The 18,469-nt window shown below is 43.5% G+C and overlaps 1 protein-coding gene across 1 annotated transcript in view; it reads left to right on the top strand.

Moving 5' to 3' along the window:
* The window catches only part of wdr11 (WD repeat domain 11), a 411,155-nt gene that overhangs the window by 271,381 nt on the left and 121,305 nt on the right, over nt 1-18,469 (top strand). The window contains exons 13-16 of the mRNA XM_060925398.1: nt 3,632-3,707; nt 8,387-8,495; nt 9,586-9,710; nt 10,789-10,936. Coding sequence (XP_060781381.1) covers nt 3,632-3,707; nt 8,387-8,495; nt 9,586-9,710; nt 10,789-10,936 — 458 coding nt within the window. The remainder of the gene's footprint in view (nt 1-3,631; nt 3,708-8,386; nt 8,496-9,585; nt 9,711-10,788; nt 10,937-18,469) is intronic.

Here is an 18,469-nt window from a genome sequence, read left to right as displayed (position 1 = left end):
ACCTATGGTCAATTTAGAGCCACCAGTTAACCTAGTTGGACCACAGTTGGACTGTGGGGGAAACCGGAGGAAACCCACACAGACACGGGGAGAACATGCAAACTCCACACAGAAAGGCCTCCGTCAGCCACTGGGCTCGAACCCAGAACCTTCTTGCTGTGAGGTGACCATGCTAACCACTACACTACTGTGCCACCCATTGACCAACTTGATTATTGTTTTTTTGTTTTATTAGTTTCACTGAGCATGCACAAAATATCTACAGCTAAAATACTCCTGTCTTCTCCAGCTCTCCATAACTGAGGCTTTGAGCTCTCTTCTGTCAGAGCGTTAAAAAAACATAAAAATTGATTGGCCACGGCTGCCAACGCTGCATATCCGTCCTTGATGATTGAGTAGCAGATAGAATCTCATTAAACTAAGTTTGGAGATGGAACTTTTTCCCAATATACGTTCCCCTCCAAAAGTATTGGAAAGGCAAAGCCAATTCTTTTGGTTTTGCAATTCATTGAAGACAAGATCGAAGGATTAATATGAGATGATTAGATCAGAATTTCCGCTTTCATTTCCTGATATTTACAGCTAGATGCATTAAACAACTTGGAACATGGCATCTTTCTTGGCAGATGACCTTTTTTTTTCTTTCTTTTTTTTTGGGGGGTGAGGAAAAAGTATCGGAACAGATCTTAAGGAAATGGAATCGAACACAACTGGACTTGGTTTTAAGTCTTTGAAGATGTGTCACCTCTCATCCAAGAGGCTTCATCAGTTCACTTCATCAGTTTGTCTGAGTAGACTGAGCTAGTTTGACCAGCTGGTGTGAGTACCCGGGTATTTAACCTCTCTGTGGAGTCATTCTCAAGGTCACTGATGTCATTGTTTCTTTAGTGCTCCAGGGTGTGAAGTTAACTTCATTCATGCTCCTTTCTGTTGTAACGACAGTCGTTTGGGGTCGTTAGAGTTGCTGGAGTCACATGAGGCCATTTGTGAACGATTGTTCTTGGAGGCCAAGATGTGAAATCTTGGTAGGGATGAAGGGACAGCATTGTAAGTGGGAGATGGATGGTGTCGCAGACCTCCTCTTCTGTTGAGGGATAGTTTTCCAATTTCACATCAATGGCTTCCTTTATTCCTCTTTCAAACCATCTGTCTCCCCTGTCCAAAATGTGTACATTGCGGTCCTCAAAGGAGTGCACCTTCTCCTTTAGGTATAAATAGACAGCAGAGTCTTTAGGTATAAATAGACAGGGTTCCATTCTGGAAAAGTAATGGACATCATGCATTCCCACTTGATGGAATGCTATGGAGCGTGAACCTCTGCGAGACGTATAAAACATGCAAGCCCGGATATGATGTATAATTCACGAGGTGACAAGTCCATTGTTATGAAAGGCCCAGGGGTGAGACATTAGCTAGTTAGAAACATGGCATCTCTAAAGCTGCATCCATGACACTGTTGAGAGAGTCCTCTTCTCGTTGTTTTGAGTTTGCCACCAGTTGCTTTACCTTGAGGCGGTATGTGTTATCCCGTCACAATATCACTACATCATCGGTTACATCAGGGCTAGCAATGTCACCACCGATCCCAACATGTTATTCCAAGGTTTCTAATTCGCACCGGAGCCATGGCAAAAGTTTACCGTAAATGTTACTAGTTTGCCAGGGTTTAGATTAATGTTTCAAATTTTTTCGACCATTTTGCAACCATTCCCACACACCACCATTACAGCATCCATCCATTATCCATAGCCGCTTATTTTGTGCAGGGTCGTGGGCAAGCTGGAGCCTATCCCAGCTGACTATGGGCGAGAAGTGGGATACACCCTGGACAAGTCGCCAGGCCATTGCAAGGCTGACAAAATAAAAAAAACACATTCATACCTACGGTCAATTTAGAGCCACTAATTAACCTAATCTGCATGTCTTTGGATTTTAGGGGAAACTGGAGCACCCGGAGGAAACCCATGCAGACACGGGGAGAACACGCAAACTCCACACAGAAAGGCCGCCGTTGGCCGCTGGGCTCAAACCCAGAACCTTCTTGCTGTGAGGCAACCGTGCTCTCAGCATAATAGTGGAAAATATACCTTTTTCTGTAGGGGTGTGAATGTGGTACAGGTCTTCTTCAAACGGTGGGTTGCGATGCCTTCACGCCTGCCCAATGGAGCTGATGTCACTGACTCTTGTTTTTGGGGTTTTCTTCACAGTTCTCACAGTGTTTGTCATCAACTGCAGTTGATTTCCTTGGCTGACTTCTTTGATGTCGCCTTATTTGTACACCAGTAATTTCTTTTTCTGGACATTCCAAACTGGTATATTGGTTATGCCCAATGCTTGTGCAATGGCTCTGATCAGTTTCGTCTCGTCTTCTCGTCTTCTTCCGCTTTATCCGGGACCGGGTCGCGGAGGCAGCAGTCTAAGCATGGAAGCCCAAACTTCCCTCTCCCCAGACACCTCGGTCAGCTCCTCGGGAAGAACACCGAGGTGTTCCCAGGCCAGCCGAGAGACATAGTCCCTCCAGCGTGTCCTGGGTCTTCCCCGGGGCCTCCTCCCGGGGGGACATGCCTGGAACACCTCCCCAGGGAGGCGTCCAGGAGGCATCCGAAAAAGATGCCCGAGCCACCTCAGCTGGTTCCTCTCGATGTGGAGGAGCAGCGGCTCTACTCCGAGCTCCTCCCGAGTGACTGTGCTTCTCACCCTATCTCTAAGGGAGCGCCCAGCCACCCTGCGAAGGAAACTCATTTTGGCCGCTTGTATCCGCGATCTTGTTCTTTCGGTCATTACCCAAAGCTCATGACCATAGGTCAGTTTCATTTTCAAAATGGCTTGCTTTTCTCCCATAGACAGCTCTCTGGTCTTCATGTTCGTTTATCTTTTTTAACTACGAATGCAGTCTTCACAGGCAAAACCCAGGGACCAAACCAAGAGTAGACATTCAGAGAGATTCATTTTTTTTTTTTTATATCATTTGTGTGAGGGCGGCACACGGTGGTGTAGTGGTTAGCGCTGTCGCCTCACAGCAAGAAGGTCTGGGTTCGAGCCCCGTGGCCGGCGAGGGCCTTTCTGTGCGGAGTTTGCATGTTCTCCCCGTGTCCGTGTGGGTTTCCTCCGGGTGCTCCGGTTTCCCCCACAGTCCAAAGACATGCAGGTTAGGTTAACTGGTGACTCTAAATTGACCGTAGGTGTGAATGTGAGTGTGAATGGTTGTCTGTGTCTATGTGTCAGCCCTGTGATGACCTGGCGACTTGTCCAGGGTGTACCCCGCCTTTCACCCGTAGTCAGCTGGGATAGGCTCCAGCTCGCCTGCGACCCTGTAGAACAGGATAAAGCGGCTAGAGATAACGAGATGAGATGAGATCATTTGGGTGATGGTGGGTGGATGGGAATTGGGTGGTGACCAGATTGGGAGAAAATGAGGAAAACATGATCAGAATTATCATTATAATGGATAATGATTGTAATAATGTTCTAATATATTCTTTTAATAGGTTTATTTTAATATAATAGACAGATTATTTTTTTTTGTATCGAGCTCAGAAATGAGAGAAATCTTTACTTCTCTCTCCTCCTTTCCTCTCTGTCTTTCTCACCCTTCTCTTGTTCTTTCTGTCTCTCTTTTTCTCACACACAGGCAGGTGCTTTGCATTCCGAGGCGAGCGCGGCAATGATGAGCCAGCCATCGAAATGATTAAAGTGTCGCATCTAAAGTGAGCAAGATCCACAAACACACTTTTCTCATTCCCCCTCAATCCCTCCTGGACGATTGGAAGACTTGGGTGCCAAAGGCTTCCTCCTCAGAGTTGGCTTGTGATTAATGTCCCTCATTTCACTCTTGACGTACATGGTGGAGTATTTCAGAGAGGGGCAGCTCTGACATGATTTTAATCAAGTCACAACTGACACTGGGGATGGATTCTTCAACCTTTTGTCATTGTTTGGCATATTTCAATTTGTCACAATTTGCTTTCCTGCTTCATTTGTGTTTCTGTGAAATGTTCCAGTCCTTAGTGACCTCAAGGAATTTAGTGCTTAACCTGAAATCATTGATCCAGATTAATTGATTTGTACAATAAAGGAGTGTAGAGTTTAGAGCTGGTTCTGGGATACTATTACCCTGTCCACACTACGGATTTTGTACTGATACGAAACTACTTTCGTACCGCAACACCTGTCCACACTAGCAACTATACCGGTACTGTAGCGGTATAACTATTGGTACGAAACCCACAACTGTATGGGTTTCGTACCGGTACAGTATCGGTACTGTAGCGCTTCGCTGTAGTGTGGACAGATGAAGCGGCTCTGTATCGATACAAATATAATGCGCATGCGCAAAGTCACACACCTCAATCGATGTCTTCGCTGAATAAAATAGTGAAGAACGGAGATTCGTTTGTTTCTTTCTCAACTGCCTCGCGCGTTTTATACGATTCGACTGAATAAATGACCACCAGAAATACAGACTGTACATTGACAACAAAAAGCACACACACGTTGTTTCATCTGTACGGAAGCCGAGAGAGGCCCTTCATATAATCCTTTTTTTTATTCACCTTGTTATCCCGAGATAACGACATAATTAATTCAGGATCTCGAGAAAACAACACAACTAATTCGAGATCTTGAGAAAACAAAACAATTATTCCGTGATCTCGAGAAAACAAAACGATTATTTCACGATCTCGAGTAAACAGCTGAGAAATGGTTCATTCAGGTGCGCCAAGAGACTTGTGATATGCTGACTTTGGGGCTATTTCTCATTCTGTATAGACGCAACTTTGGTCATTAGAATGTCTGGAATAATCGATCACCTAATAAGGCAATATTTTGATCAGGGGTTGACACAGGGAGAGATTGCATTAAGTCTTTTAATAAGGGATAATTTCAAAATTAGTCCGCAGCACCTCCGCAGAAGACTGGCCCGGCTTCGTCTCTACCGACGGAGATACAGTGATCCAGCTGAGATCATGAAATAATTGTTTTGTTTTCTCGAGATCACAGAATAATTGTATTGTTTTCTCGAGATCTTAAAATAACGGATGTCATATATTCTCGGAAGGAAGTTACTCGGTAACCACGGAAACATTTCGCGCACGCACATTTCAACTACCGTGAAAGAAAACCACAAACATTTCTCGCTAGTGTGGACAGATGCACTAAACTGTACCGGTATACTTTGTATCGATACAGTTATACCACTTTCGTACCGGTATAAGTGTGAACACAGCATATGTATGGAAACTTGTATAGAGCTCCTGAAGATCAGGTTTAGCTCTTTACCCAGTTTGTTAGGTTAGATGTCATCTCAGGATCAGTGCACAATGAATGGAGTATAAAGATATTCATGCAGAAGGCTCACAGCGTTTATCCTTTCTGAATTTCCAAACTTCATTTTTGAAATGTTTAACTTTTCGGCTCTTGGAGTCGCAACTGAGTAAAGCCTGTAACCATGAACTCCTTGTAGTTCGTGATGATTATTTTATTTGAAAAAAATTCTGTTATATAATGTACAGTTTAAAAAATGAGACTGCTAGTTTCATCTGTTTGAGAAATCTTTTATATGACCTTGAAATAGTTCTGAATAGCCTGTTCACCGAGCATTTTATTCATTAATAGTATGCACATTTGGCTTGCGTAATTGGTGACCTGATCCTGACTGACTTACTGTGGTCCTTTTAAGTTTTATAGATATTTCAGCTTTTGTTGCAAAAATCTTTTTCGACTTCTGTTCCCACATGGATAGGAAATTCTGAGCATTTTCACCTAGTGGAGACATTTGACTGTTCCTCACAAGCAAAACTTGATCATTTGAATGAAGTTAAAAAAAAAAAAAAGCTGCAAAGATTCTTTAGGGTGAGGATTAGCTGAAGTAATCTTCACTGTATGTTTTATTCGTGTCAATGGAAGGTCCCTGTAAAGACTGTCTTCACAAAACAGTACGACTTTTAACCTCATAATATGATAATTACATGAAAATGTGTAAATCATTTTTGTTCCCCTTTGTGTATATTCATGAAGTGTGTGTGATTTAACAAAATATAAAGAGCAAAAACGATTTCCATAAGGTTACTTATTCCTAACTATACGTATTAATTGTCAATGGAAAGTCCCCATTAAGATATTACGACTGTCCTTGTGTCCGAAATCACTCACTCATTCACTACTCACTATCTAGGGAATTACTATATAGAGGACTATATAGTGAGCTCATTGCTGAAATGAAAAACCGCTTTCGGACACTGCTCCGTCGTGACATTATTTACGTCATTATTGTCGCACAATTAAAACGTGCCGGATCAGGTTTTCAAAATAGTAAACGCATGCATGTATTTTTGTGATAAATCCATATTATACTGAGTGCATTTCCCACATTAATCAATACAGAGTACTTTGTCTCTGCTGTATCTTTCAGTTCTTTTAAATCAAGGCTGAATACTTTCTTCTTTGCCGCTGCCTTTTATTAAATCAAATTTGAGGCTTTTGATTTGATTTTTTTTTCCCTGCGCGACCGCAATGCATGATGGGATATATTGCTTGGTTAGTGACCAACGGTTGTACACTACTTTTTATGATGCATTGTGGGATACTTTGAGTGCACTATATAGGGTGTAATAATGCTCACTATAGACCCTTTTCAGTCACGTGACCTTCGTAAACGCGACCGCCATTTTGGACATGTAGTGGATCTCGGCTCGAATCAGTTTGAATGCGAGGAAGGCGACAAACGAAAAACATAAAAGAAAAAGGAGCGAGATGCAGAAAACACCTTCACTATCCAGCGACGTAGGGCATTTACAGGGCGAGCAGAGGGAGAGGTATTTGCAAAAATTGAGGTTAGCAGGCTTAGAGAACGACGTTTACCTGCTTCCACCAGGATTGTTCACTGACGTACGGAAGTACACAAAGCCCTTGTCTTTACCTGACTTCGGCCCACATGATCTGTATACCTATGTCGTTAAAAACCCATCGCCATACACATACATGCCAACGTCCGAGGTTCCGGAGCGCGCTCCGGCTTGCTCCAGGAGTGCTCCGGCCGAGGTTCCGGAGCGCGCTCCGGCTTGCTCCCCCTCAAATTAAGCAGCTTGCTCCGGAGCGTGCTGCTTAATTTGAGGGGGAGCAAGCCGGAGCGCACTGCTTAATTTGAGGGGGAGCAAGCCGGAGCGCGCTGCTTAATTTGAGGGGGAGCAAGCCGGAGCGCGCTGCTTAATTTGAGGGGGAGCAAGCCGGAGCGCGCTGCTTAATTTGAGGGGGAGCAAGCCGGAGCGCGCTGCTTAATTTGAGGGGGAGCAAGCCGGAGCGCGCTGCTTAATTTGAGGGGGAGCAAGCCGGAGCGCGCTGCTTAATTTGAGGGGGAGCAAGCCGGAGCGCGCTGCTTAATTTGAGGGGGAGCAAGCTGGAGCGCGCTGCTTAATTTGAGGGGGAGCAAGCCGGAGCGCGCTGCTTAATTTGAGGGGGAGCAAGCCGGAGCGCTCTGCTTAATTTGAGGGGGAGCAAGCCGGAGCGCGCTGCTTAATTTGAGGGGGAGCAAGCCGGAGCGCGCTGCTTAATTTGAGGGGGAGCAAGCCGGAGCGCGCTCCGGAACCTTGGATGTTGGCTCCGGAAGCTATTTACACTGGATCCGGTGTAAATAGCTGCCGGATCATAATTACAGTAAACTAGTAAATCCAGTAAAGGAAAAACTTGAGACTGAAAGGTTTTAACAGTCATCCAAATGACTGAACGTAAACATTGCTACAGTAACATACTAGCTACTATGTTGTTGACATTAGCTAGTCAACAATAGCTACTACAGAAGAACAAAGAGGTTACAATGGGTTATTTTAACCTATTTGGTTACACACTCGCCGCCACAGAATGTTAACAGCAATGTAATGCCTTTTCTGGCTAATTTTATTCGTCTTACCTCCAACAAAGTGGTCACTGCACAAGCGTTGGTATGCCGAGGGCTGCCAATCTTTCCTGTTAATGGCCACTATCCATCTTCTCTTTCGGGATCTGATAAAATGATAACCCTTGCCTTGTTTGTTGATGGTTACTACATCCAGGTGCACAACAGTATAGTGTCATGATGGAAGTCTTGCTGAAAGTAAAAACTTTTTGCTGCCGTTCCTCAATGTTGGCTGTGGTAAACTACTGATAGTACACGTCCAAAATGGCGGCCGCGTTTGTCGTGACGTCACGTGAAAAGGGTCCATACATTCAGACAACACGACTATATAATCCACTATATAGTGAGTAGGGAGTGATTCCGGACACAAGGTGTGTTTAGATAGTGTCTATATAAATGTCCTCAGAAAGTAGTGTGTGAATTTTGTCCTCTTAACATGATAAATGAATGTAAATGTCTTCATTTGAACGTGTGTGTGTGTGGGCTGCTCTGTAGGCAGTATCTGGTGGTGGTGTTCAGAGACAAACCCCTGGAACTCTGGGATGTGCGCACGGGAACCTTACTGCGTGAGATGGCCAAGAACTTCCCCTCAGTTACTGCATTGGTAATGCACATATAAGTGTGTGTGTGTGTGTGTGTGTGCACCCACTTCTTATTATCAGTTTGAGAAAACTATCTGGAAACCTCGCCTTGCTCAGCAAAGACACCGACTTCATTATCTGACAGAAAAGCTCATAACAAGCGGGCGAGTTGTTGTTTTTTTCCCCAGCTCTTACCGCAGGCCAGTAAACAGTGTAACAACACGAGTGAATTCCTGCAAAATTAGACCCACAATAATGTTAATAATTAATGCTTCTTGCTAGATTACAGCCTCCTCATTTCCATCCTGATCACACCCTCTAGGTAGATACCGTATCTACAGTACTGTCTTCTAATGATCAGGACCTGAATTATAACCTCCTGCTGCTCACTGGCTCTTTCTGTATTTTGTGGTGCATTGCAGCTCTTTGCTGCTGTGCACAGTTCAAAAGCACAATCCGATGAGGTGTCTGTTGACGTTTTTTGGCTTGGAAAATTGAGACGTTCTGAAACGTTTTTAGTTAAAGTGAGACAGCCTTTCGATTTCATCAAATCGGCGAAATTTAGTTCCCTCTGAAATTGACCTTACTTTACCCCTCACCCTTGGGCGAGACTCCAAGTACAACTTTGCGCCAATGGTCTCTATCCACCATCAAGGTTGGAAGATCTTCCTTGCTTATACCAGCATCACGTCTGGGTACGTCAGCTTCCTGCTGGTAGACGCTTTCCATAGGAGATCAGATACTAATTGGGTTATTCCATGTCAACTCAACCAGAGCCTCCCACCTCGAATTTTTGATTTTGCTTAAACTTTGCACACTGTAAGTAGCATGCCTTGGTAGTACTAAGGCCAAGTATTTCAGCTTAATTATTGCTAAGTGTTGAGATTCAGCCTTGTTTTTGAAGTAGGGGTCATTTCCTTCTTGAATGCTTCAATTCTGGAGCAAGTTTGTACATCTAGAAAAAGTACTTGCAGAAGTGTTAGGTCTACGACATGGATTTTATTATCAGAACATAACAAAACATAGTTTAGTGTAGACACAACGTTAATTAAGTGCATGTCAACAGAACAGCAGGACAAACCTGTGTGTGTGTGTGTGTGTGTGTGTGTTTAGGAGTGGTCTCCGTCGCACAACCTGAAAAGTCTGAAGAAGAAACAGATGTTGGCACGGGAGGCGATGGCCAGACAGACCACACTGTCGGACGCTGAGCAGAGCAGTGTCGAGTCGTCCGTCATCAGGTCAGAGGTCAAAGGTCATCCTGGTAGCGAGTGACGAGCCCTGTAATCTGTTGTGTCTCCACTTTCGTTATTTATGTGCTTTTGGCTTCAAACACTGCATTATTCATTCGTGAATCTCTGCCCTTTTCACCGTAATCAGTGTGCTTGCACAGATCTCACTGGACGTGCAACATTTTGAAGACAGTACGATACTGGTTCGATCTGTTATCACCAAGAACAAATGGATTGTTCAGAATGAATGGATAATGTGTTCTATACAAATACAGATAAGAATAGGAGGTGCACTTTTTTTTTTTAATAAATCTCCAATCATGAGAGGGTAAATTCTCCTGCCCTTGAGCGTCCATGCACAGTGTGTGTCCTAAGGTTGTGCATTTAGTGCACCAGCGTGTCTGTTACTTTCATTGATGGCAGGGAGGTTTGTTCTGCTTTGCTGCTTTCTCTCTGTTTAAGCCCTCTCAGGGCTGATTTCCCTTCCCTGATGAGATGTACCTCGGCTCGCTTTGTGGTGCTGCGTGGTTTTTTATTTATTTTGAGCAGCTGCTCCGTATAGCATAGCTTACACCGACCACACACTGTGCACAGGGCAGCATATGGTCCCTGGGGTCTCTGAAAAAATGATTAATCATTTAAAAAAAGAAAAATTAATTTCCAGGTTCGGCACACGTTTTCATCATGATTAAATGCAAATCATTCTCCAGTGTATCTGAGGTATAGTGGTATGGTTCGCGTTTTATTCGAAGAACAGACAAACAAATAGGTTTAAGCCACGCCCACATCTGGCATAAATCCAAATCAAGATGCAGATACAGATCCTTGGAACACAATCCAGAAACTCGACTATTCTTTTATGCTTTCACTGGCTATAAGATCTCGTCAGATTTATTGCACATGTGTACCGTTGCAAAATAATGAGCAGCCTGTATAACCTGTGAAATGAATTACCGTACTTGAACCACAAATCCCACTCCCAATGTTACCCTGCTCGGCCGTGCTTCCGATTTCTGCTGCGTAGTGAAGAGTGAGCAGAGAACTCAGATGTCCAGCAGTGTTAGATCTGCGATTCTTTCTCTTTCAGTCTGTTGCAGGAAGCAGAGAGCAAGGCAGAGACGAGTCAGGGCATCTCAGCCCGCGAGCACTTTGTGTTCACCGACACAGACGGCCAGGTCTTCCACATCACCGTGGAGGGCAACACTGTGAAGGAAGGCACGCGCATCCCTCCTGATGTAAGTAACGGGAGTTTACAGCACTGAGCTAGTTACGTGCTCGTCAAAACCCAAATACATGACATCGAAACAGTCGCAAAAGGAAAAAAGACAAACACACGAGATAAAAGCACTCAAGTGTGTTTTGCATTAAGATCTTGTCAGATTAAAAGGGTCAATCCTATACACTTCTCAGTTCATGAACAATTATTCACCGAAGGTGAGGATAATATGGAATCAATTTTGTGCCAAAATGTTCATACAATGCATAGGAGCTATGTTGTCGGGGGCATTATGCCCCTGTCAGGGTTTCCCATGGCAGACAGGTCCTAGGTGACAGGCCAGACCAAGAGCAGTTCACCAAAACCCTTATGGAGAAACAACCAAGGACCGTGACGTCGCCCGGTATGGCACAGCCAGGGCCCCACCCTGGAGCCAAGCCCGGGGTTGGGGCTTGCATGAGAGCACTTGGTGGCCGGGCCTTTGCCCATGGGGCCCGGCCGGGCTCAGCCCGAATTGGTGACGTGGGCTCAACCTCCTGTGGGTTCACCACCCACAGAGGTAGCAGTAGGGGGCTGGTGCAGTGTGGATTGGGTGGCAGTCGAAGGCAGGGGCCTCGACGACCTGATCCCCGGACACAGCGGCTAGCTGTTGGGACAATACTTTTTAAATATCAAACAAAAACGATAAATCAAAATACAAAAAAAAGGTCAATTTTTTTAGACTGGCAACCAAATTATTCGTGTAATCGTGCAAAATCTCAGTCTATTACTCTTCAGAAACCTTTTATTTTTGTTCCGCGTCTTTCTCAGTTTTGCTTGACGTAATTTATTTTGGTTGCGATTCCAGCTTTCTCGTTTGCGCTCCCTGACTTTTTGCTTGCAGTTTTGGCACAAACTTCACGTGTGGGTGGGCTGTCCAGGAATGCATTCCCATTGGCTAACTTGTGTTTGACTGACAGCTATGCTCAGCCATTCCCTACTCGGATTCTGGCGGACTGTTTGACGAGTGACCGATCCATTGATGGTAAACAAGGATCGAGTGGACTTCAGTGGCGACTATGATATTGAATTAATTCAACAAAGTGTAAGTGCGGGACAAATGTGCTGTATGTGTTGCAGTAGTGCACATTATGCAGGTGTTTCGTGGCAAGTCAAATGTTAGCCTTCGCTCCACTACCCAATATAATAGCTGTCTTGCTAACGTTAAACACGCCTGCATAATGTGCACTACTGCAACACATACAACACATTTGTCCCGTACTTACACTTTGTTGAATTAATTCAATATCATAGTCGCCACTGAAGTCCACTCGATCCTTGTTTACCGTCAACGGATCGGTCACTCGTCAAACAGTCCGCCAGAATCCGAGTAGGGAATGGCTGAGCGTAGCTGTCAGTCAAACACAAGTTAGCCAATGGGAATGCATTCCTGGACAGCCCGCCCACACGTGAAGTTTGAGCCAAAACTGCGAGCAAAAAGTCAGGGAGCGCAAACGAGAAAGCTGGAATCGCAACCAAAATAAATTACGTCAAACAAAACTGAGAAAGACGCGGAACAAAAATAAAAGGTTTCTGAAGAGTAATAGACTGAGATTTTGCACGATTACACGAATAATTTGTTTGCCAGTCTAAAAAAATTGACTTTTTTTTTATTTTGATTTGTCGTTTTTGTTTGATATTTCAAAAGTATTGTATGAACATTTTGGCACAAAATTGATTCCATAAGATAAGATAAGAGAAACTTTATTTATCCCTTGGTGGGGAAGTTTACATGTTACAGCAGCTCACAAATAGAAAAAGAGTCGGAAATAAACAGTAACGAAAAATAGAGTGCAATAAAAGTATAAAAACCTATAGGAAAAAAATATATATATGAGTATAAAAATAAAGTTTACACAGGCTATGTACGTAATAGGCAGCGTAGTGGTTAGCACTGTCGCGTCACAGCAAGAAGGTTCTGGGTTCAAGCCCAGTGGCCGACGGAGGCGTTCCTGTGTGGAGTTTGCATGTTTTCCGTGTGTCTGCGTGGGTTTCCTCCGGCATGCAGGTTAGGCTAATTGGTGGCTCTAAATTGACCGTAGGTGTGAATGTGAGTTGTTGTGAAGCTGTAACAGGCCTAGCAAGCCAGCGGTAGATCAAGCGTGCTCTCGATAGACACAGACAGCCTCGTAAAAGGCTGGCAACTGACAGGCTAATTGGCCTACAGGGTGTCAGGATGGAAAAAAAATGTACGCAATATACACAACTAAATAAGAGTGGTGCTTAAATAAGCATAGTACTTCAACTGAAATAGAATATTGTACTAATAAAATACTTGCAACTGAAACAGAAGTAGAATATTGCACCAGGTAGTGAATGATCTTGCACAGCCGATGTTTCATCAAGGTAGTGAATGTTATTACACAGCATAACACAAATAATGAGGACGGAATATGCGTAACCAAAAATAGTCACACGGTTCGTCACAATGGGTAAGGTCATGTTTTTTTTTTTTACACACACGTTCCAACACAGTTCTTAAACTGCTTTTTACAACATCTTCATTTGTGGGTTTTTTTTTTGTGGCTACTGCCTCATAGAAGCGAAGCGGTATCCACTGTGTCATCGTGTTGTAAGAATAGTGCACGGGCGTAAGCATTACAATCACCAGAACGGCGACTTGTGATCTCGCAATACGAACAGTTGATCTCGCGTTATCAAAGGTACACGAACGAATGGCGAAGCCGCTGTGTCATCATGTTGTAAGACTGTAAGAATGAGTGTAACGATGGCAAAACTTCGTAACCAATCAGCACTTATTCTGATCACGTTCGATTACCCGTTCTACTTCTTGATAAACTTCGGAACCAGCCAGAACCACGAACGAAACGAGAGAAACCTTGTTATAACTTCGTAGTATTGGAAGATAATCAGCTAGGTGAAAAGATAAACGAAATTCACCTCGTGGTTCGCCAAGGCTACTGATTCGATATCAATCAGGTAAGTGGCGTTTATTTTAAGAAAATGTACTTTTTGGTTCTCACAGGTTTTGTTCGGTCCTTCTGAAAGGTCAACTGAAAGGTTTTGTAAGGGTTTCCGAGCTTTTTGGCAGATATTTTGAGAAGCCGATATCGAACTTCTGCTATTCGCTTGAATTTCTTAATAATTTATTTTTATTTTAGAGTCTTTACACTACACTTGTGAAACAAAATGTGCTCATTAGTACTAAATAATGCTTCGAAGACAATTCATGAACAAGTGCTTTCTTACTATTTTAAAAATCTAGTTCGCAGCACTGTAGTTTGAACTAGAAAAGCACTCGGAGAGCGCAGACCTCCGCCAAGAATCCTTTAAAAAAAAATCCGGGATCCAGAAGGTGATCCGGATCACCGCCAACATTTAATGGATTGTTACTTGTGCCCAGTCTCACCTCTGGAAAAAATTTCAGAGCAATCCGTTCATTACTTTTTCCGTAATGTTGCTAACAGACAAACAAACAAACAAACGCTACCGAAAACATAACCTCCTTGGCGGAGGTAACAAAACACAGTAAACAAAATTGGTAACCAAAATACTCCAAACCCTGATGCTGCTCACAGCTTGGTGATGCTTGCAAGAGATGAGGCGAGTATCGTTGATATATAGATATATATATGCGCGATATTTACTGTATGGACACATGGGATCAGAAAACTATTTTATTTATAAGCAGCAGCCACATTAGGGTGCATCAGCTGCCCCCTAAAAATGAAAAGTTCCTCCGATCATGATGCTTTTTTGTTTTTATGTTCCTTTTGGTAAGAAAACACACTGGGTGAAATATTTTGACAAAATTCAAAAGTTTAATGGTGGCACCAGGTTCCAAAGTTATGGAAAAAGCTGCTATTTTATGACTTTTATGACAAAATTTCGATCACTTTTCATGAAACATTATGGCACCTTATAGAGTATACCAAATATCTTAGATACACATTTTTAGTACATATTCTAAATATAATATCAAGCACAGTTTGAGTTTTAGCTGTTCATTGAATCATCGTTCAACTACTTTTAAACAATACAAATGTATTATGAATCACATTAATGCTTCTCAATCCCTCGCAAAGGTTATTAACATGATCTCTGGCTCACAAGGAATCAATAAATGGAGTCCAACATTGTGATTCAAACCTTACGCGAAAACATAAAATGAGCGTTTTTTGGCAAAAAATGAACCTCATGGTGCCACCATTAGACTTTTGAATATGGTCAAAAAATTTTACAGGATGTCTTTATTGGTGAAAAGGAACACCCAAACAAAAATGCATCAGATTTTATGAAAGTGAGGGCAACTAATGCACTCTAACACACATGGACCCGTAGGGCAGCCTTTTTTTTTTTTTAAAGTACAATCATGATATATATATTATACACTCCATAGATGATATTGTAGCTGAACTTGTGCTGAATGCAAAAAAAGTCATATGATTTTGAAAAATACTGCTTAGATTTGTTGAAACTGACCGCAAAATCGGAGCATACCAAAAAATACCCTCCGAGGGTTAAAAATATTTTTATCCTATTAGATTAGATTAGATAGAACTTTATTGATCCCTTTGGGAGGGTTCCCTCAGGGGAATTAAAATTCCAGCAGCATCATTACAGGATAAACCGAGAATAGAAAATAGAGAAAACGTCTCGATAAATTAAATTAAGTATTTACATATACAAATATAAAAAAGAATAAGATATGGGAAAAGAAGAAAGAAAAAAAAAAGTCCAGCATAATGTTGTTGTATGTTCTTAAAACACGCTCATGTTGTCACTTATAACAGCCTGTCTTTTTTTTTTTTTTTCTTTCATGAAGTTAGACAACAGTGCAGGCGTTACTGTGAAATCACAGAACCTTCCATCACTAAGTCGATTCTGTGTTGGAAAATTTACAGTTACATGGGGGCGTCGTGGCTCGGGTGGGTGGGGCGCCGTGCCGGGGGCCCGGGTTCGGTTCCGGCCCGGGGTCGTTTCCCGATCCCTCCCCGTCTCCCGCTTGTTTCCTGTCTCTGCTCTGTCCTATCCAATGAAGGTGCAAAGAGCCCAAGAAAATCTTTAAAAAAAAAAAATTTACAGTTACAGCTCTGATTCCGACAAAACTCTGACACTGCAGCACCAGGTAGCTTGAGATGTCGGGGAACTCAACGGATGGATGATTTTCCAACTCATTGGAAAAATCCTCCTTTGCTTGCGTGTAAGGCTCTATCCCATTGCAAAGAGCAACTTTCTGAAGGTATCTTGACCATGCATTGGCCTCTAAACTGTGAAAATAGTCCGAGATGGTTTCACTAGCTCTTTGAAGAACGGGGGCCAAATCAGTTTGCCTGACCATCACTTCGTTCACGAGAAGTAAACTAGCAAGCAAAAGTCACGTGACTGAATACAACCAATATCCTATTCCAGGTTAACCACTTGCAAAGAATGACTGACTGACTGACTGAAAAACCTTTAACTCCGTGGATTGTCAGTGGGAAAAAAATGGCAAGCTCATGGCCGCACACTGCGACTGTATGACAGGCCTTGGAGAGAGCTGTTCTCACAGAGCATCATTGTTGTGGGCTTGAAGCTGGAGTGAAACAAAGGGATTCGCTGACGGTTACAGATAAAAAGGCGTGCTTGGTTCTTCCTACTGCTGTGGGGGGGGGAATCCTACTCCCGATCAGAGATGTTTCCTTTCTAAAGAAATGCCCAAGTCAAGTTCCTCAGCCACAATCAGAAGTTCAAGACAATGCTCCAGGGAGACGGGAGTACCTTTTGATCTTTTTTTCTCTATTTGAACAATTGGAACAACCAAAAACAGCGCAGAAATGAACCATGTTTAAGATGGATTAAGCCTTGCCTGCAGGAAAGACGGTGTCTGCTTGTCCCCCAGGAGAAATTACCACGTGATGCGTGACATCACGCGCTAGGGGTCTATAGGAAGAGAGATTTACTTCAACATCAACCATTGCTCACAATGTGGTCTACTAAAAAAGCCTCTTGAGTAAGGATTGTAAAGTCACTTTATGATTCTATAACTCATGAATGCAGGACGAGCGTTATTGCAAATCCTGCATATTGTAAACTGTGACAGCTTTTGTGCTTTAGTGAATTCTCGTCCCTGGCGTGCAGCTTCAGTGCTGATTAAACACCTCTTCTGTTATGCAGTGTGATTAAGTGGAGTGCGATGTTTTTCACCGCAGGTGCAACAGATTCATTGTTTGTGAGGTGTTGCTGGAGAACTCATTTATATGCTCCTATTCCCTCCATGCCCTGAACGCATGTTCTAACGGTCAAAGAGTTTCCTGAGAAACAGGTTGTTGTGTTCTCACCAGCTCGTTGGAGTTGCTAATAGTCACTGCTACTTCTAATTTTTTTGATGAACGTGATAGACCGATATTTTGGACACCAGATATCATCTTTCACACCAATTCACACCTCCAGACATGTAAACTTAACAGAACTCACCTAGCAGGAGTGGACAAATCATAAATAAAAAAAAGTTTTCTTCCCTCGTTTAATAACCAAAGTAACCAGCTCTACTCCTTACTCCCTTTTAGAAAAGAAAACTTATCCGTTCACTCCAATCGGGTCGTAAATTTCTCAGAAGTGCAAGGCACCTTGATACCATGGCTCTTCATAAAGTTCCCATTTATAACTCCATACATTTTAAATTCTAGATGTTGCACAATCATGGTCACAGTCTCATTTAGGCCCTGGTCACACTACAGCTCGCGGTGGGTTTGCGAATACTTAGCGATGAATTTTGATATCATTGTCACCAATCGTGCATGCTTCGCAAGTTGTTTTTTGGTGTCTGTCCACCTCATGAGTGGCCAAAAAGATTGCGAAGAATTTCAGTGGATGCATTGAAATGTGGTGGCGATGTTTTCATTGGCAAACTAAGCGGTGAATACTTACAGATGGGTTTGGGAATACTTCCCAAAGCCTGGGGAACTTTCTTCGAGCCTCTTGATGTATTTGTCTCGAATCCATGTGTCCCCGATGCTCACGGGAGCCTCATCAGCACAGCGGCTCAGTATGGACCCTTTTCACGTGACGTCACGACAAACGCGGCCGCCATTTTGGACATGTACTACCAGTAGTTTACCACAGCCAGCATTGAGGAACGGCAGCAAAGAAAGTGTTTATTTTCAGCAAGACTTCCATCATGCCACTATATTGTTGTGCACCTGGATGTAGTAACCATCAACAAACAAGGCAAGGGTTATCATTTTATCGGATCCCGGTAGATGCTGACCGACGGAGAAGATGGATAGCGGCATACCAACGCTTGTGTAGTGACCACTTTGTTGGAGGTAAGACGAATAAAATTAGCCAGAAAAGGCGTTACATTGCTGTTAACATTCCATTCTAGTTTACTGTAATTATGATCTGGCAGCTATTTACACCGGATCCAGTAAATAGCCGCCGGAGCCAACGTCCGAGGTTCCGGAGCGCGCTCGCTCGCGGCCCGGCCGGAGCTGGCGGCCGCGGAGCCAGAGCGTGCTCGCTCGCGGCCCGGCCGGAGCCGGCGGCCGCGGAGCCGGCGCGCGCTCGCTTG

The sequence above is a fragment of the Neoarius graeffei genome, chromosome 7 (assembly GCF_027579695.1).
Source record: "Neoarius graeffei isolate fNeoGra1 chromosome 7, fNeoGra1.pri, whole genome shotgun sequence".
NCBI lineage: Eukaryota > Metazoa > Chordata > Actinopteri > Siluriformes > Ariidae > Neoarius > Neoarius graeffei.
This window is presented reverse-complemented; position numbering and strand designations above follow the sequence as displayed.